This window comes from Grus americana, chromosome 20 (assembly GCF_028858705.1).
Source record: "Grus americana isolate bGruAme1 chromosome 20, bGruAme1.mat, whole genome shotgun sequence".
Classification (NCBI taxonomy): Eukaryota; Metazoa; Chordata; class Aves; order Gruiformes; family Gruidae; genus Grus; species Grus americana.
Genome location: NC_072871.1, coordinates 10,641,803 through 10,660,961, shown reverse-complemented (window position 1 = coordinate 10,660,961; position 19,159 = coordinate 10,641,803). Strand labels below are relative to the sequence as shown.

Here is a 19,159-nt window from a genome sequence, read left to right as displayed (position 1 = left end):
GGAGCAAGGCTGATCCCAGAGGGCAGAACAGGAGCTGCAGGGATGGGCACCTGCTGCCTGTACCCAGCCAGCACAGGACCTCTGCAGGGACCAGTCACACCCATCCCCTGCAGCGATGCCTGGCTTTGGGCTGCCCCTTCTGCCACAAGTCCTTTTTGGCCATAGTCCTCCCAACACACGACATCCCCCCCACCTTCTTTGGAGGGGGGGAAGTGTGGGGGGGACAGCTGTCCTGCGTGGGCCAGGTCTGTGCCACACTGGGCAGGCAGCACAACCACCCCTGTGCCCCCTGCCCCTGGGAGATGATGTTCCAGCCTAATGTGAAAAAGCCAAAGCACCACACGGCTTCACGTACAGCCAGTCTCTGGCACAGCCAGACAGGCACTAATGGCACGAGGTAAGGCATTTATTTTCTGCCCCTCCAGCAGGAGGGGGGCAAGATGCTGAGGGCTCAGCGTCCAGTTTGGAAGTAACTGCGTGACCTTTGATAAGGTGAGTTAGAAGACTGAATGATGGAGATGCTGGTGGGGAACAAGCCTTCTCCTGCTGCCCTCTGCCTTCCTGTAGGTGATGTGGCTTCATCCCCAGCCTGGGGCTGGAGAGGGAGATAAGAGCTGTGGATGCCCTCGGCTTGCTCCAATTCCTCAGGCGCTTGGCTAGAGTTCATTCTTGCAGGAACCTGGGAAGATGAGAGGGGGGGGGGGGGGGGGGGAGAAAGAAAAAAATCCAGCAATGTCATTAGCCTGGGTTTGGTTTGTCCCTTCCCCAAGAAGGATGAGGTTGACCTCAACCTCAACGAATGTCATCCACTCTTGCTGCTTTCCCTTTGCCAAACACCCCCAGGCTGTCATGCTGCTCACTGGCTGTCACAGCCAAGCATGGACAGCCTGTGCTGAATTGGGGGTAATTCAGACTTAGAGGGGCTAAAACAGTTACGGCTTAAAGAGATCTGACCTCGTGCCTTCACTGGTGGGTTAAGGAAGAGAAAACTATTTTTAGTCCTTACACACACCCCCACTGGGAAGGTAACTGGAGGGTGCAGTTGCATCTTAGTATTCAGCTGTGAAGTGCTTTGCGAGGTGCAGAAAGTGGATGGCTACTTAACTCTCTGTAGGATGCCCTGCAAGCCCCAGTGCTTGCTGAAGTACAAAAGGACAGTCTAATGTCCTCCAGGGACTTTCAAGACCATGAGAGGGACAAAAACAAGTTTTGCTTGCAGGAACAGGCTTGGCAGAATTTAATTTCAGGACTTTGGAGTCATCCCTTGGAATAAATCCATGTTACCTTGTGATCCTGCTCGCATTCCTTGGTGCTGTCACTAATAATATGTACAGGGCAATACTAGGAAACTTGGTCTGCTGGAACACTCAGTGGTTCTGATGATTACCCCTTTCTGAGATGTTTTTAAAGTGTCTATTTGCAGCTACTTAGTCTTCAAACAAGTTCTTTGAAGTCTTTTATATCTAAGCCATTACTGCAAGCAGTGAACTGGGACTGGATATGCCCTGAAACAGTTTTCCCTTAAGCACACCAGCTCCTGAGCTGGCCCAGCCATGCCTGGTTTCTGGACATGTTTGACTGGAATTATTGAATGGGAAAACGAGCTGTAAAGAGCTGCCTATCAAAACAAGGTGTTCGTATGGTTTGTGCTCTACTCTGAGTCAAGCTGCAGTGCTCCAGAGAGCTCTGCACACGCCCTGGGGACCCAAGGGGATGCTGCCCTGCTCTGCAGTGCCATGAGGAGCACACAAGGCAGGACCCCCCCCCCGCCATCAGCCACATCACACGTGACGGCTCTCGCCAGTGTCTCTTGTTCAGTTTGCTACTTAGGAGACCTTCTCTGGTCCACTGCTTGGCAAAGGACTGGTCTGCAGACTTCAAAAAGAAATGCCTACAACTTCCCAGGCTCGTAAATCTGCCAAATTCTGCATGGTCCCTAAACTTTCCTGATTGACTTCTTGGACTGTTAATTTCCGAAGAGTTGGGCTTTGGTACAGGAAGGGAACACAGCCAGTGACGTGCTGACTGCAAGACGTGACCCTCTGCTTCTGCCCCAGAGCCGTGTTTCCATGTGCAGATCTTAGGATTTTTGGCTGCTACAAGGGCAGTCAGATGGTGCAGCCATAGAAACAGCTTTGAAATGAAGCTAATGGGCTGTTTGTGTTCATCTTTAATTAATTACAGGCTGCTGAGCTTGAGGGAGATATAGATTAATAGTGGCATATGTGTTACTGATCTCGCTGGCCCGCATCTGCTCACCGTGGTCAGTGTGGGTGGGGTGTAGTACTTAAACCCTGCTTTTTCCAGGCACTTACATGTCTCCAACCGCTCCTCGAGGAAGGAGATCTGCTCACTCAGGGAGTCGATTCTGTCCAGTTGCTGGAGGGAGTGGGACAGCCGGCTGATGGGGTCTGCGCCGACATCCTCCGGTGCAGATGGCATGAGGTTGTGGAAGGGGGCTAGCACCAACTGGAGTTTCTGCAGGGAGAAGGGGAGCTGTGAGCATGTCCTCCCCAGCCACGCGGACCACCCGGTGGGACGTAGCACGTCGCCTGCTGGGGTGCACCCCACTGGGGCGGCACGCCGGCTGGCTCACGGGGCTTTGGTTGCATTCAGAAGGCTGCCAGGCTGGAAGAGCTGCTGTGTGGGTGCTGTTGGCAGCGTGGAGCACAGCTGGGATCGCTGCGGCGTGAGGCCAGCATGAGGTTAAAAATAGAGCTGGGGCGGAGGGAAACCCTGGCTGCGAACAGCCCCGGGTGGGAGCTGGCTGAACACGGCCTCGAGCTCAAACAGAGCAGTGAGGGCAGGGCAGGGGTGTGTGCTGAAAGCTCACCTGCTCCAGCGCTTCCACTCTGCTCTTCAGGTCTTTCATTTCTTCCTTCATTTCACTGGGGGGATCTGAAAAAGTGACCGAGAAAAGGTCAGTGAGTAAAAGCGCCTTGCCTGAGGTGAAGTGGAAGGTGCTGGGGAGAGACACTGCTGCAGGGCTCAGGCCATGCTCTGCTGCTTTCCACTCCCTTCCTAGTGAGCCCCCAGTTCTGCCCCACTGGGACCAGCCCCTGGAGCATCAATTGGATCCAACGCCTGCTGCAAGCACTGGCATCTAGTCCTCCTGCTAACGCACACAAGCCTCTCCTTGCTGCTGGAGTACCTGCAACAAAGCAGGGAATTTTTAAGGCACTGGGGTGATGCTTAAAGGATGAGACCTCTGGCGAAGCCTGGCCTTTCGTGCCCCTGTCGTCAGATTAGTTAGCGCCCGGGTCTGCCCTGTCCCACGGTGGGCACAAAGGCTCATCCCTGCTGAGGGCCCTGGACAGGGGGTACAGGTGGTTTGTGGGGCACGTGCAGACAATGCCGTGCTCTCCCAGGTGCTTCCCGTGTGATGCCGGTGCTGGCCACAGCGCATTATTACTCACGGTACGAGTTTGAAGTGTCACAGCGCGTACCAAAAGTAATAATGGGCCGTCACCAGCGGCGCCCACCGCTCCTCATGGCTCCGGACTTGCCCTGCGGGAAGGATGATGATGGAGACAACAGCTGCATCCCGGCCACCACGCAGCACCGGTGGGCTCTGTCACCCTTGCAGATGGAGAGGTGGCTGGATTTGTGCACAGGGAGGTTGGCTGGGTGGTAGAGGGACTCCCGGGTCACTGGGGATAAGGCTGAGAGGTTCTGGCTGTCGTCCCCTCTCCTGTCTCTTGCCAGTCCTGCTCCAGCCACCCTGTGATGCTGTGTTAATCGCAGCTTTCATCGAAGGCCCCGAGCAGCTGGGGCTGTCCTGCAACGGGGGACAGGTTACCTGCTTGGCTGAAGGTTTCTGGCCCGGGGGCTGGCGCCAGGGGCTGGCACGCTTTGTTGTCGGCAGCGAGGCTGAAGCCGTCCTGGCAGGTGCAGCGGTAGCTCCCAGCCGTGTTGATGCAGAGCTGACCGCACCCGTGGCTCTGGCCGGCACACTCATCCACGTCTGAAACCACAGGTACGGCTCGGTGAGGACGGGGGGGTGAGGAGGCGCCTACCGAGGGTGAGAGGCACGGACGGCTCAGCCCCGCTAGCAGGGGTCCTGCTTCCCTCACTAGAGCCGCGTGGGCTCGCACAGGGTGGGGATGCGATGGGACCTCAGACGGAGCTGGCGTTTGCGCTGCGCGCAGCTCTGGGTGCTCTCAGCACCGCAGGGTGTGAGCATGAGACCCACCAGCGCCTGGGACAGCCCTTCCTCTTGTGCCTGGCTGGAGTAAACCTGGGCTAACCCCGAGGAGGATCCGGCCTCCTCCCCTCCGCCTGCTCCCCCCACAAAAGAGCCAGGAACAAAAGCTGTGGTCAGAAACGTCCCAGCTCTGGCTGGGCGGGCGCAGGCAGCGCTCAGCTCTCATCCTGGATTTACGGCCGGGGTTTTGGTTCCAGCCAGCCGTGGCAAGGAGCTATCGGCCTTTCAAGTGTGTACAAAACCCAGTAACCTCTCCTCACACAGGGGAGTTATTAAAGCTGTTCCCACAAAGCAAAATGAGCTGAACCGCTTCCCACGCCTGGGCGAATCTGTTTTAGGCAGTGGGAAAATCCTTTCCCCCCTGTGCTGGAGCCGGAGCTGTCAGCGATGTGCTCAGCCCTGCCTGGCCCAGCGTGGGTCAATGCCACACGCTCCTCTTCTGCCTTACGGGAGGGCGGAAAGCCAGGGAACGCCATGGCAGGGGTTTGCACCATGCTGGTGTGCTGGGGTCTGCAGAGTGCTGCTGCCTTCTGCGCCGCCCCATCTCCCTGCGCTCTGGTGAGGAGCATCGGGCTGCTCTCGTGCTGGAGAGGAGCTCAGTGCCTGGAGATCGCCCGGCTTCCTCTCTGCCCCCAGATATTTTCAGTTTACAGATTCAGTATCTGCAGTAAATGGGCATCTTAGTTTACAGCGAGAGTTTACAAAGCCTGGGAGATGGGTCATTACAAATACACAATCTGCGGCCGACCCCAGAAGCGTAACGGCTGCTCTGCAGAAGGCCCTTAGCTGGCTGCACAGTCACGGCACAGTACAGCCTCTGCTTGTGCTGACCCAGCGTGGAGCAACAGCGGGGAGAAAAAGTGGATGCCAGGGCTGCACGTGAGGGCTGGAGCAGCGACACAGCCAAAGGGAGGTCAGAGCTCCCCTGCGAGCCGAGCTTCGAGCCGAGATTCCCGTCTTTTCCTGGCCAGACCATCAGCCATCGCTGCCCTGGAGCAACACATGTAGATGTGCACGTGTGTGTCTGTGTGAAGGGGTAACACACTGGTTCCCCTCTTGGTGAGGAGGCACAGTGCTGGTCCCCATCCCTGCCAAGGGGTCGGTCTGTTGGGCAGAGGACCTCCAGAGCCCCATGGCAGCCCTGCTGCTCCCGGAGAAGCTCTCCCGGCAGCGGCGGGGCAGGCCCGACGTAGGGAGCCCGGAGGGGAGCGGCGTGGCGGTACCTGTCTGGCAGGCTCGCCCCGTCCAGCCGGGCGGGCAGGCGCATCTGCCGGGGAAGGTGCAGCTCCCGCCGTTCTGGCACGGCACCCAGCAGAGAGCTGTGGGACCAAACACGAGTGCAGCGTCACCGGGCAGCTCTGGGGGTCCTGAGCTCCCTCCCCTACCGCCACGGCTGCGTTCGCACACGCCGTGCACACACTCAGTGCACACCCCCACCCGCCAGCACCAGCCCAGGGCCGGGATGCTCCGCCGCAGCCCCGGAGCGGTGGGTTTGAGCTCACCGGGGTGCACAGGATGGGTGGCATGAACGGGACCTTGGTTTTGCAGCCTGGAAAGGCTGAGACGCCTGCAGCCAACACAGCCGGGAGGGAAAAGGGCCAATGGGCCCCGGGAAGCCCCTGGTGCTGCGCTCTGAGCTCATCTGGGGACGGACTAGCTGCTGATGCACATTTGTTTTGTGTTGTACATCACAATTGCCTCCTGAAAGCATTGCTCTTCCATTACTGCTGATTTATATGGAAAGGACTTACTTGTTTTATTTATCCTCTGGTAACTATAAAGTTAATAAGCAATCCCAAAGGAAAAAGGCCTGCGAGGCAGCAGAGAAAGGCTGGGAATTAATCAGAAATTGAACCGCGTTTGGTTGTGACGCTGAAAATTTAAATCCTTTCCTACAGGGAGAATCCGCCTGACCAACAGAGTGCCGGTAAATGGGAGAGCTGGCTGCCAGGGCCTCATCCAGGGACCCGAGCTACCCGGCCCACGGGGTCTGGGGGGAAGGACGAGCGCTGGCACCGGGGTGGCACGGCAGCTTCTTACCTCTGTTGCAGCTGAGCGTGTGGCTGTTCGCTCTGCTCCAGCCAGGACAGCACGAGGCCACAGGCTGGGGCAGCTGCCTGTACGCCTGCCGGTAGGCAACCCTGTAGATGGTCCTGCAACGCGAAGATGGAGCTGAGCCGGGTGACTGAGAATCCGCCCCAAGCCCCCCGTCCCACTCCCAGTGGGTCAGACCCCCTGCACTGGCACCCCCTGCCCGGGGGCTGGGAGCCCCTTCCCACGGATCAAGGCAGGACTCCGCACTTCCGCAGCCCCCCCGCCAGTCGCTGCCTCGCTGGGACGGATCCGTCTCCCTCTCAGGACCCAGGTCCGTGGTGCAGGCAGCTGCCCTCACCTGTAGGTGCTGCAGAGGCGGTGGCCCTGGCAGGTGGTGAGGTAGGGCTGGTACACGGGCTGGACGTGGGACTCGGTGTAGGCGGCCGTCCGGCTCTGCGGCACCGCGGCACAGACTCTCCGGCTGCGGAGAGGGGACCAGGTCAGACACCGGCTAAAAACCAACCCGCTGCTTCTCCCTTCAGGGCAAAAGGGCTCCCCCTGATTTACACCAGCCCAGGACGTGGCCTGACAGCCCTTCTCTACAGAGGGCTATTTAAACGGCAGTGGCTAATTGCCCGAATGACCTGGGAGGCTACTTCAAGCTGTTTTGGGGCAGTGACACAAAGCTTGAGCACTGCGGGCTCCCCGGGCTCTTCCTCCCCAGCTCCCATGCAAAAAACCGCTGACGCCTCCTCGTACACTCACCCTGGCACAGTCCCTCCGTCCCGGGAGAGCAGTCGGGGCCCAGATTTAGGGGAGATTTACTGAAAACACTTCTTCCATTCATCGCCTCCCTTCCCTTAACATCGCTCACTTTCTGGGTGGATTTTTTTTTTTTTCCTTTCTGAGACTTTCGCACTCCTGAAATGGATGCCTCTATGGTCACCACAAAATTAATGATTTCCCAGGAAGGGTCAGGCTCACCACAAAAAAAGTAAAGGCCAGATGAAAATTGTCATCCTAAGATAACTGTCATCCAGTCAAAAACTTTCCCAAAGTTAACAGCCAAAGTGGTCTTGGCTAAAAATTCTTTTTTTCAACATTTTCCAGCCCAAGAAGGTCAGCCCCACTGAGAAACTAACCTACTTGTCTCAGTCTCCCAGCACAATTACTAACTAGAATAAAAAGCCTGGGAATTAGCATGGACATCAGATGGCTTCCATTAACTCCAGAAAACTCCTCTCAGCCTCACTGATTAATGCTATAGAAGATGCAATTTTTAAATGGCAATTGTTTGCTTTGCAAAATTTAGAATAAAGCTATAGCTGCAGCCTGTGCGTGCGAACGAGGAATTCAGCCTGTGGTTTTAGTCACGACCAGAATGCAAAAGATTTAATGCTAGAGGAGAGTATTTCAATATAAAAACAAACTTTGTAGAAAACATGAGCTGTATCTGGGAGGCAGGCGTTGAGCTCCTTTTGGCTGGGAAAGAAACTGGGGCACCGGGCTCTGGGCTTCCTCCGACCCAGTGGGAGCTGAGCTGTGCCTGCCCAGGCTGTGCTGGGATCCAGGGCGCCGTGTCGGACCCATTTCCCGGAAAGGGAAGGGGAATCGCTGGAGATCTCACGCCGGGCTTGCGGGACCACGGACCGCAGCCACCGCAGCAGCCCAGGGAGCAGAGGGCACGGCAGGCAACAACCCGCCGGGGCTCCCCATGCCTGTGTCTCCTGGACCCTGCAGCCTCTCAGAGCTGGGAGGCTGCATCCTCCTTTGCGTTCCTACACACAGGTTGATTGGCATGATAGCAAGATTGCGCACGTGTTTTTTGTGCAAAGATGTGCTTGAAAGAGCCAATAATAATTCACAAACAGTTCAGGGCCTGTTTAGCTTTTGACTCTCCCAGACGAAAAGCCCAGAGTGTCTTTGTGTCCCCTGCATTGAGCTAAACGGAGTCAGGGCATTTTTCTCTGAGAGGTTTTTTTGCTTCAGTGACAAAGCAAACAAACAGCAGCAAAGGGCTGCCGAGCCCCGGCTGCCCCAGGAGGACTCGGCTGAGCCTTTTTCCCACCTCCTCGCCAGTCCGGCAAGCTGCCTATGCACGTGCGGCCGGCTGGCTGAACAAGGCTCTTCATCACCCAGAGAGGACACATCTCGCCGTGACGTGCAGATGGGCACACCCGGGAGATGCAGACAAAAAAGGGGCTTACCCTGCCCGGGCAAAGCCGTCTGTGCTGGTCGTGCTGAGGATGAAGAGGAGTCCCGAGAGGAGGCAGCCGATGCGGCACATGTCCTGTCACTCCTGCGGCACCTTGGGCTGTGTGGCACGACCGAGGTTCGCTCTTTGGTGGGAAGCGCTGGCTCCTATTGCATGTCTCACCCTTCAGTGGGGAACCCTGCAACCGAGAGAAGAGCGGTGAGAATATGTGGCGTCCGTCCCCAGCTGCTGACACCTGACGGAGCCGTGGGGACGGGGCCAGCCCCCGCTCCTGGGGTCAGAGGAACGGTGCCGGGTGTGCACAGACCCTCCGAGGGCAGCGCGAGGGGCTGGGGCAGGAGCACGCTTGCTGGCAACAGAGCAGGGTGACATGCCAAAGCACAGGGGAAGAGGGGACACGAGGGACCCGTGAGCCCCTCGCAAGGCGGGCACTCCCCCGGGTGCAAACCCGCTTTGCCCCACTCGAGTCACCGCTGTGGCTGTGATTTCCCCGGGGGGCTGCCCGGCCCCGCACGCAGGAGATGCTCTCGCGGTGCTGGGGGCCAAGTGGCAGGGAAGGGACCTGTGTCACCCTGAAATACGCTGCCAATTCCAGGCAGAGAGGGCAAAACAATGGCCCGTAATTTCTTAATCCATACAGCATTGTAAAACTGCATTTTCCCACCACGTAACGCACTGAAATCTGATCTTCTTCTCTTTAACATACGAGTTCTTGCCAGAGAAAAGTGCTGTAAGGGCCACATGTACTGTCTGCAGGGTTAGTACTAACCGAGTCACAAATAAAGAGGCTTTGATTTTCTGGCAGAGGACAAATACGAAACAAGTCTGAAGAAGGTCAGTAACAGTATCTAATTTAAACAATATCTAATTTAAACAAAACAGTTGGCCTCTGTATGGCAGCAGTTAAAGGAGGAAGAAATAAAGAAACCCACCTTAAAAATATGCCAATTAAAGAAAGAATCAGTCTTTCTGATTAAACCTTGAGGAAGGAGTGGCTTTATGGGGAGGCAACACAAAATGAATATGGTGAGCTGCAAATAAACTTTCTAAAATTCCCAGGTGATGCGGGGTTGGGGACTGCAGGTTCATCCCCAAAACTTCTTCGGGACGATTCCTAACTCCAAGCCAAGTTGTTGGGGATAACTGGCATAACCACCCCAAATCTATAGACCCTGCAGGTCTCAAAGCCTTTCTCCAAGGCACTCAGTATCACCTTCTCCTTTGTGCAGGTGAAGAAACTGAGGCACGGAGACATACAGACCTGCACCTGGAGAGGAACCAGCCTGGTGCCTTCCTGCCCCTTAATATCAAACATCTTGTGCGTGTTTCCAGGCAGTGATAGCACTGAAGGAGGAGGATGGCTGGCTGAGCAGCCCCTTCCCCTCCTCACCCAGCCGGGGACTCGTCTCAGTCCATGAGCAGGGCACACGGCTGGGCCATAGGGAGGGTTTGTGTCACGGCAAATCGACTGCAGCCCTATAAAACACAAGTGGGACCTCACTCAGTCCCTGAATTCAGCGGTACTGAGGAAGCTGAGGGTCTGGCTCCAGGACAGCGAGGGATGGCAACGTGCCCACCCTGCTCCCACAGCGGTACGAGCTATTGCCACGGAGCCGCAGCCCAGCAGGGAGCTGCAGGTGCCCGAGCCCATCTTAACCTCTGTACCAGCCCAGCTTTGAGGACGTAAGGAGGATTTTGGCGATATAAGGCCCGTAATCCTCCATTCTCCTCCAAACATAGCAATAAATTTAATCTTCTAATGATATATATGTGGTAACTCCACCATTAGGAAATCAAATCTTGGTTGACCTGCAGGAAAGTTTATAAACAAATAGTGAAGAAAGCTTCTTTCTCCCCAGTCCTTCTGGAGACATCCCAGGGACGCTAGCGTACAGCCAGCTTTTCCCAGGGCTATACTGGGACACATATTTTCCTTACAATCACAGATCTCAAAACTAGTGGTGATTCTCCAGAAGTCTGTAAGTCAAACTCTGCCAACCATCTCTGTCCTCCCACAGGATTCCCGTGACTGCTGTGGGAGCTTTCCCTGCGGGGAAGGCAAGAAATGCAGGGCACAAGCCTAAAATATAAACTGTTTGTTTTTTCGCTTTGAAATGGAGCAGCATTGCCCTACCTCAAGTGGTCAGAGTATCCCTCTGGGTCATAAAATTATGGTTGCTTCATACCAGAAGAAGTTTCAAAAGTAGAAAATATGATAGTCTATGCTTGTCTTTTTTATGAGTTTATGAAAATCAGCCTCTTCAGAACTGATGATGATCCTCCAACCTGTTGCCACTACGTATTCTAATACTCCTCTTTTAAAGCATATAAATTAAGGAAAATCTTTTCATGCTTAAGGAAAAAAAATTTTTTGTCACTGTCTTTCTAGTCTCTCAAATGAAGAGGTGAAGTCCCATGGTCTGGCAAATGAAACTGTGTGGGTGCATCTGAGCTTCTGCTGTTTCAGGGGGCAGCAAGGTCTCCTCGGCTGGCCATGTGCTCCTGTGAGTCCAGTGGTCCCACTCCCACCAGCCAGAAACGTTCCAATAAATTTCCTAAGTCTGCTCTTGCCTAACCCGCTGCAGCAACCAACAGGAAAATACAACCCACGGTGTGGGTGAGCAGTGCTTTGTCCAGCTCTGCCCATGAAATCAAGGCTAAACCTCCAGCTGATGGCAGCAGTAGGAATCGGGGTCTGTCTGCAAAGCGGTGCAAGAGAATCCAGTCCCTCAAGAGGATGCAATTACCCTCACCAGAATGCGACACCTGCGCTTTTTCAAACAGCCTGGCCTGGTTCTGCAGGTGAAACCGCTGCTCCCAAAAGTGCGCTGGACCTGGTCTGTGCCCTTAGAGCCAGACCCTCCTGGAGAGGGTCAGCAGCAGCAGCAGGGAGATAGATTCTCCCCTACGAACACCTCCAGCTGTTCTCCGCGCAGGCTGGGATGCAGGCACCGCGGAGCACAGGCACAGGGATGCGGGTGTGACGGAGCAGGGCACGGGGACGCGGGCACGACGGAGCAGGGCACGGGGAGAGGGACGCCGCGGAGGAGGCTGCGGGGCTGCAGGCACCGCGGAGCAGGGACGCGGGTACCGCGGAGCGGGCTGCAGGGACGCGGGTACCGCGGTGCCCGGCGCAGGGATGCTCACCCCGGCCCGCAGCAGGCCGAGCCCCCCTTCCCCGGGCGCTGCAACCCCCCGGGACAGGCGGAGCCCTGCCCGCCGGCCCGGGCACTGCCCGTACCCTTACCGCAGCCGCCGCTCCAGTGGCACCTCCCGAGCCGCCCCCCCCCCTCCATCCCCGGCCGCGCCGGGAACCCCCCGGGCGTCCCCGCTGCGGCAGTGAGTCCCGCTCCGCGAAACGCTCCCCCCGTCCCCGCTCCCCCCGCGCAGCCCGTCCCTCCCCGCCGGAGGATGCAGCCGCGGCCCCCCCCGGGCGTGCCGAGCCCCCGGGCGGCGCCCGCCGGGACTCACCGGTGGCGGTGCCGGAGCCGCGGAGTCGCCGCCGCGCCGCGGCCCCCCGCGCATTTCCTCCCCCGGCCCGAGCCGGTCCCTCCGCCCCGGCCCAATGAGCTCCCGGCGGGGAGGAAAGCGGAGCCTCCCGGCCGGGGGGAAGCGCCGGGGCCCGGGGAGCCTCCGCCTGCCCCCGCCCCGCCGGCCCCCGCCGGCCGCCACCTGCCCCCGCGCCCCCGCCGAGGTGCCCCGGCTCCCCGGGGGACATCCAGGGACAGGGCAGGACCCCCCGGAGAAGCCTGGTCCTGGGGGGGGGACATGCTGGGACAGGGCAGGACCCCCCGGAGAAACGCAGCCCCGGGTGGGAGGACATGCTGGTGCTGTGCCCCATATGTTGCTGCTATCGCACTGACCCCGATGGACACGGGGTTGCAGGGGGTCCGGAGGCTTACCTGCAGACTCCCTACGGCAGGCTGAGCCCCACAGCCCGTTTCTGCATACCCCACACTACGAGGACACAAGGTCCCTGCCTCCCCCAGACCAGCTCACCCGGGTGGGCAGGGGATTAATGGCAAGAGCAGGAGATCCCACCCAGCGCAGCCCCCAGCCCCTCGGCCAGGGATGTTCACACTGCTGGGGGAAATGGTCCATCACCAGTGCAGTGGCCAGCGCAAATTTATTTCCCTTTGCTAAAAAGTACTGCAGCTGTTCTGCACTCCCCAAGAGGACAAACAATTCTTTCCCCAGACACCTAACATAGGTTAGGTGCTGGGCCATAGGCTCCCACCGTGCCCCGTTAATCCCCCTGAGCTCATTACAACAGCAAAGTCCCCCAGAAGCAGGTGATGAACTGCCAGGACAGGGAGGCTGGTTTCCAGCGAGCCCTAAAGGATGCTTATGGGATTCCTTGGATGCCCCCCAAGGTGTGGAGTAGTGTGAGGATCAACCCGGAGAGACACCCAAATTCAACACACAGACCCGCGCAGGGCACAGCTCCATCGGCTTGCCGACACCTGCCCCGGGACAGATCAGGCAGGCCGATCCCCCAGCTGCCTGCAGGCTTCTCGTGTTAAATGCCCAGTTATTTATCAAAGAAAATTCTGCAGTTTGGTTTGTGCCAAACTGCCACTTGTTTTGTCTACTTTTTTCTCTGGGAAATTAGAGCACAGAGGCTTATTGTTTTTCAAATGACTTAGGCGCCTGCCCATGCACAGAACCAGCCTTAAAGATAGCAGGGGTCTGATGTGCAAATGAATGGCAGGATACAACCCCCTGGGAATATTTGTTCCCATTAAGCTTTGCAACTTTTTGGAAAGCATGTAGACATTTAAAGGAAATATTTACCAGTTAAACAATAACGGCTCCAAAAGTGCAATTGAGACCACTGGCCCATCCCCTGTATTTCCTCATGGATACGCTGAGGCTGCTGATTGAACTGGAGCTGTCTCAGGTCGTGCTGTGCCCTCCAGGGAAGCTGATGGGCGCTGGATGTGCTGGCGTGGGGCTCTCTGGTGGACCCGTGTAAAAGGAGCGCAAACTGCTTTGGTGAGATCCTCCCTGGAGAAGGGAGCAAAGCAGAGGGGAATCAGCTCTGGGACGTGCTGGTGAAGATGGAGCTCCATTGCTGGGGAGGACGGAGCGCACAGGAGACAGGATCCCTCCCAGCAGCAAGGCAAAGGCTAGCCGATGCTGGTGGAAGCACGGCTCCATGTTACGCAGCACCTCACACTGCACAAATAGGTTTGCCCACTCTGTCTTGATCCAGCCTACCTCTGGGGAATGATTTCAAGCTCACTTAATCTCATAAGCATGAAGCACAGGCAACTTTTCCCAAGAGCCTTGAAGGGACGGTAATTATCTTATTATGCAGAGAGCGTTATTGTCTTTTCTGGTGTATGGGGGAGATGAACAGAGCCTGATACTCAACTTGTCTAATAATTGCAAAATGCATTTGGAATCCAGTGGAAAGTTTCTCCATCTGACCATACTGAAAGCACAGGATCTAATTTCATGGCCGAGACACTCACCTTATCCGTGGTGCTCCATCATTTGTCCTGGGCAGGGATCCTTTCCTTATGGAACATCTTGGTTTCTTACTGTCAGAACAGAAAAAGCCCGCTGTCTCACTCCCCTTGTCATGCAGGCAGAGATCCGCGATCCAGCCCTTGCCCATGACGGACCTGGTGTGGGGTTCCCTGGATGCTCCCACAGGTCCTTGTGAAGTGGGGTGGAGGATGAAGGCAGGATGGTGCCCACAGAGTGCCTGTCTCTGGCATTGGCACTGGCCTCACACCGCAAAGGCTTGCTGGCGTGCCGGAGAGGCACGGACACTGTGATACCAGCGGTAGGGCACGGGGAGCCCCATCCCTTCCCTCCTGTGCAGTGCAGACTGCACAGCGGGTGTTTTAGGAGCATCCTATGGGTCCTGGTCCTCCCCTTGCTCACAAGAGCTTGTGGTGGGGGTCACACTGCCGTGACCCCGGTGGGAAAGGCCAGGCAGACCCGCAGGGCTCAGCAAGGGCTGAGCAGAGCAGAGGCCCTGGCTCCACCTAACACACCATGGGGGCTTCACCGAACATGAGCTATCCCCTCCAGCGGTCTCCCCAGGGCCCAAGGCTGGGGTTTTCCGAGAAGCCAGGAGAACGGGGTGCCCCATTCCTGCTGACACTATCCTGGGTGTATCCAAGTTCCCCTACGCTCATTTGTGATCCCGTCTGCTGTACCCCAACACTGCAGTACTTGCACAGGCACATTTAAGGCCAAAGACCCCTAAGTGTCCAGGCAACCTTTGCTTGAGTCCCCGGGATCCCAAGTGTAAATTTGATGGGGAGGAAGGGGATAGACTCGTTGACACCCAGCCTCCCTCATGGCACTCAGCTTTCAGCTCCTCGCGGGACAACACCACCGGGCGCAGGACTAAGCACTCTGACGTTCAGGGTCTCCGTTAGAGCCTTCTCAACCATCAGACAATTATTCCCTAAGTGCACTGCAGCATTTTTAAATTCTGCAATTATTTTAATTGCAAAATGTTTGCTTTTCAGTTCCATTTACTGGGTCAAATCTTTGCTCAAGCAAGTGCCCACGTCAGCCGCTCAAGAACTGCATATAGCCCATTAAAAGAGCATTTAATCCTCCGCTCTTAGGGAGGGTTCAGTGTCTTATATGCTAATATTCATTACGCTGGGAGGAAATCCCCCAGGACGCAGCCTGGCAAAGTTCCCTTGAAAGCAGAGGAGAGATGCCAGTTCAGAGTGGGGGAAGATCGGATCTGTTGGCTCTGTTAATATCGGTGTGATGAGCTTCTGACAAAGGCAGTAAGGGACATTGGCTCCCAACTGCAAGTCTGTCTGAATTTGAAGTCCTCCCTGGACTGGTGTTTTACATGCTTCCTCCAAAGCTTTCGCCCTTGCACACTAGAAGTGTACTCCCACGACATCTAATATTAATGCTTGTCTCTGAGCCAAGAAAGAAATGTTTCTGCCCAGCCTCCCTCTTAGATTTACAATGTCAAAATCTCCTTGTCTCCCACTGGTTTTACCACCAGTGTGAGCTACGAGGCACGCTGAGTGCTGGCCCGGAGCAGGTCTCAGGCTGAGCACAGGCTGGCTGCGAAGGTGAGATTTTCACCCACCTCCCCGTTCCCTCGAGCCCGTCCCGCAGACCTGCCAAGCACACCGCACCCGCCCGGGCAGCAGCACCAGATCCGACATCACCCTGAGAGCATCCATGGTGGATCGAGGGCTGGAGGTGCGGGCTGGGCTTCCAGCCGATCCCCTGTGCGGCAGGTGAGCTCGGAGGGTGTGAGGGTGTCTGGGGCTGGGGTGGGGAGACTCAACTTTGCTCTGGGTCTGTCGGCATGAAAAGGGAATGATTTACAGAGGAGACTTAATAGGAGACCAGCACCAAGGTCCCACCCCTCACAGTAAATGGGACATGCCCAAGCACACGAACGCTTCCCCAAACTGGGGCCAGAGGTGCTGAAGTGGCAGATGGAGACAGATGGATGGGGGGACAGACAGAAGAGTGACACACATACAGATGCAAAACTTTTCAGCTACTACAAGCCATGGCTGCCCCCGTACCTGCTGTGCACAATGGGCTCTCACTGGCCTCCGCAGGGGTCTTGCACAGAACGGGAAGTACTTGCTAAAGCAATAGGAATTTTTGGTGCTTCTGAAAAAAGAGGGAATGGCTTTTCCTGTTTTAGGACAAACTCTTCTGCTCAGGCTTTTCATAAGACTGTTTGTAAACTTTACACTTAAGTTTAGGCTTTGGAGCAGCCCCTGTTCTGCAGAGCTGTGTAAGGAAAACGACCTCCCGCTATTCTGTTATGTCCCATATTGTTCTCGGTTGCGTCAGCTGCAGACCAGTTATCTCAGTGGAAATCTAGAGGAGCCCATTGATGTCAGTGGGATCAAAGCAGGTCAAACCAAGAAAAGTACTTGGCCCATAGCTCTCGGTCTGTCGTCACCCATTGCCCAGTGCTATGCATATTATGGCCCAGATCTAATTCCTACAAAGTGATTATTTTTTTGCCTGAGTAAGAATTTTGCAAGCATTAAGTGTCTCGGGACCGGTATGTTACAACTGAGGGTGACCATAGAGATATACAGCAGCTTAGCTGTAGCTGTGCAAAAGCAAATGAGTAAACAGGGCAACATCCTGTAACCAGGTTTATTTTCTCTTATGTGCACACAGATGAGTTCTTATTTACATTTAGAGGAGGCTAATGGCTGCTGCGTAAAAACTGGGAAATGATTCATCTCGCCAAGGAATAAACTAAATTTCGCGGCTTTCTGTGAAATCTCCCTGGCAAAAAGTGGCATTAGTCAGCAGGGAATGGTCCCCCACCCCGCTGTTCCCCCCTGCATTTTCCCAGTGAATCACTCCCCAAGAAGCGCACAGAAAGTGTGGTGGGAATAGCTGTGAGTTGCTCGCATAGCTCGGTCCCTTCATCACGGCCACCCCAGCGAGCAGCTCAGGAGAGCGTTTCACACAAGACTGTTTTTTGCTCCCATTATCCTTCTCTGTCAGGAGAGAGCGTCCAGCTCCAGAAACCTGCACTAAGCGGAGCTCCTCTCTGCAGTCACCTCCCAGGCTATGGGCAGGATGGGAATCCAAGCGTTGGCTCTGGGAGAGAGGACAGAGTGTGAAATAACATTTCTGATCCTCCTCTTCTGTTAGCAGATACCCTTTCCTTTTCTTCCTCTGTCCGGTTTGAAACCTCAAGTTAAATCTTCCCTTGTGTTTCGCCATGCCCTTCTGCTGCTGGTGTGACTGTGAGTCAGGTTCGTTTACTCTAATTTGTTGCAGTTTGTAAATCTGTCTCCCCAGAGCCAGCCCCATCTGCAGCAGTAGAGTCTGGGAAATGGCTCAAATGAGTCTGCAGCCCAGATTCAATTCCTCTTCCTTACCTCTAGGGAAAAAGTGCAGAGCTGATAGTTTAACAGCATAGAGTGGGGACTAACTCAATCGGCAGAATGAATGCTGGATCACAGGGAGCAACATTCGAAATCTGCCAGGGCAGAGTCGGTGTTTGCTGCTGCTACCCAGAGGAGAGGTGGATTTTCGAGGAGGCTCAGTGTCCAGCCACCGCATCTGGGGCTTCTGTCTCGCACAGCTTCCCAAGTGGTGGCAGAGCTTCCCAATCTGCTTTTAAATTAATATTATCACTGACAAAGCTTTGTTATTTCTTCTTATGTTTGATTCTCTGCCCAGTGAATGTTAGACCCTGGGAAAAAGTATGCCGGGTTATTTCTACCAAGAGCCATTCGCTGGCGTGGTCCTGCTCCGTATTCCGGCACAGCCAGGCAGCGCCTGGGTACCCCAGCTGCCCCCCACAGCCAGCCTGTTATCCCAAAGCACCCCAGGTGCCTCACTGAAAGCCTCCTGCCTGCGTTGTGTAATGCCACAGATTAGGATGGTGGGACCCCCCAGGTCCGCAGGTAGCTGAAAACAAATAACATGCAAATCACTCAGCTCCACAGTTACAAATTTGAGAGGCTTTGCTGAGCTCCTGGCATGCAAACACCGGCACGCTCCAGGCTCGGCCATCAGCCAGGGCAAGCCTCAGGTCTGCGTGAGAGCAGGGATGGTCCCTGCCTGCAGCTCCATCCAGCCCCGCGTCCTGCCTGCACCCCGGGGGCCAAATTCTGCCGCAGTGCGATCCGAAATCAGCAGCACGGCGTCACAGCCCGGGGTCCCTGCATGCTGCGCAGAGGGGAGAGAGAGCAGACGGGGGGAGCGCGGGTCAGAAGGATGAACGTGGTGGTGTATCAGAGGTGGCCAGACAGCAGATGGAAGAAGTGAATGAGTAATGGAAAGAAAGGAGATTTGGTAAGAATTTCCAGCTCTCTCGCAGGTATTTGTGCAATTGTTTGCAGCCTTCCTCTACATGAGCAGGAGGTAAAATTTACCCTCTGAGTTCTCCGCACCTGGAAAGCAGCCTGAGTGCCAGTGGGGGTGAATTAAAAATAATACTGCTGCAGGTCAGGCTCCGCTCTGAGCAAACCAGCACTGGAGATGCTCCTCGGCTCAGCACGCGCGCGGCTGACAGCAGGGCCAGCCTTGCTGGGAGCAGCTGAAGGATGCTTTAAAAACTCATTTGCTCAGGCAGCCCTTTGCCAGCACTATATGTTCAACCAGTCCCCGAGGCTCCCGCCATCGTCTCCACCTGAGCCGGGGCAAAAACCCACCTGGAGCTCACGGGGTCTGGCCCGACGAGGACACACTCCAGCTGCCCCCAGCACCAGTTCCCCATCCTGTCCCATCCACCTCATCCCCACTGCGTGACGGCTGTGGCTTGTACAGTACCTGTGGTGTCCCGCCGTCCCCCGCCGCGCCGGGAGCAGCCCCACCGCTGTGCTCCCCGACGGCTCCCGGTGGCCATCCCCGCCTGGCCAGCCCGGGACCGGTGGGCCTGGACACCCGCCTCGCACCCCCGGCATGGCCGGCCGCTGGCCGCACACAAGCAGGAGGTGGCTGCCGAGGTGGAAGGGCGGCTTTTTATGCTTTTCTTCCTGTATAAATCAGGCCGGGATGGACAATCCCAGACAGGACTTCCTGTGTGTGTTGTGCACTGATAAGGGGCGCCACGAGGAGAACAAACACGGCCGCCCCGCACCCAGAGAGGGAGAGGGGCCACGGGGCGGCACCCCCACACCGTGCCCACTGGTGACGGCCATTGGGTGCTGAAATGGAGAGGAGGCAGCCATACGTGCCCGGGGAGGGAGATGGCCGCCTGCCTGGGCTCCCCA

The 19,159-nt window shown here is 56.3% G+C and overlaps 1 protein-coding gene and 1 long non-coding RNA gene across 14 annotated transcripts in view; one reads left to right on the top strand and one right to left on the bottom strand.

The window, feature by feature from the left end:
* Window positions 1-346: 346 nt before the first annotated feature.
* Window positions 347-18,902, bottom strand: EGFL7 (EGF like domain multiple 7). 13 transcript variants are annotated; one of them, XM_054849181.1, is made up of 12 exons: window positions 18,717-18,885; window positions 13,931-13,999; window positions 13,248-13,460; window positions 8,446-8,631; window positions 6,597-6,719; window positions 6,245-6,357; window positions 5,428-5,523; window positions 5,036-5,194; window positions 3,800-4,012; window positions 2,834-2,898; window positions 2,316-2,478; window positions 347-679 (listed from the first exon to the last, which is right to left on the bottom strand). In XM_054849181.1, exons 4-12 carry the CDS (start codon window positions 8,523-8,525, stop codon window positions 657-659), a joined length of 1,035 nt encoding a protein of 344 aa, XP_054705156.1. In that variant the 5' UTR covers window positions 8,526-8,631; window positions 13,248-13,460; window positions 13,931-13,999; window positions 18,717-18,885; the 3' UTR covers window positions 347-656. The 13 variants fall into 13 exon arrangements, with proteins under 13 accessions (XP_054705156.1, XP_054705160.1, XP_054705165.1 ...); XM_054849185.1 differs by having other exon boundaries at window positions 3,800-3,964; XM_054849190.1 differs by lacking the exon at window positions 5,036-5,194 and having other exon boundaries at window positions 3,800-3,964.
* The window catches only part of LOC129215654 (uncharacterized), a 17,055-nt gene continuing 12,808 nt past the window's right edge, over window positions 14,913-19,159 (top strand). Inside the window, exon 1 of the long non-coding RNA XR_008580063.1 lies at window positions 14,913-15,688. This is a non-coding gene — a long non-coding RNA (uncharacterized LOC129215654). The remainder of the gene's footprint in view (window positions 15,689-19,159) is intronic.

What these genes read in the sequence shown, in the direction of transcription:
- EGFL7 (XM_054849180.1), bottom strand. Translation starts at nt 8,525, where the DNA reads ATGTGCCGCATCGGCTGCCTCCTCTCGGGACTCCTCTTCATCCTCAGC. An exon ending in CGCCTCTGCAGCACCTACAG is followed by an intron (nt 6,358 to 6,596) that starts GTGAGGGCAGCT and finishes TTCGCGTTGCAG; the next exon opens with GACCATCTACAGGGTTGCCT. An exon ending in GGGGCGAGCCTGCCAGACAG is followed by an intron (nt 5,195 to 5,427) that starts GTACCGCCACGC and finishes GTGTTGCTCCAG; the next exon opens with GGCAGCGATGGCTGATGGTC.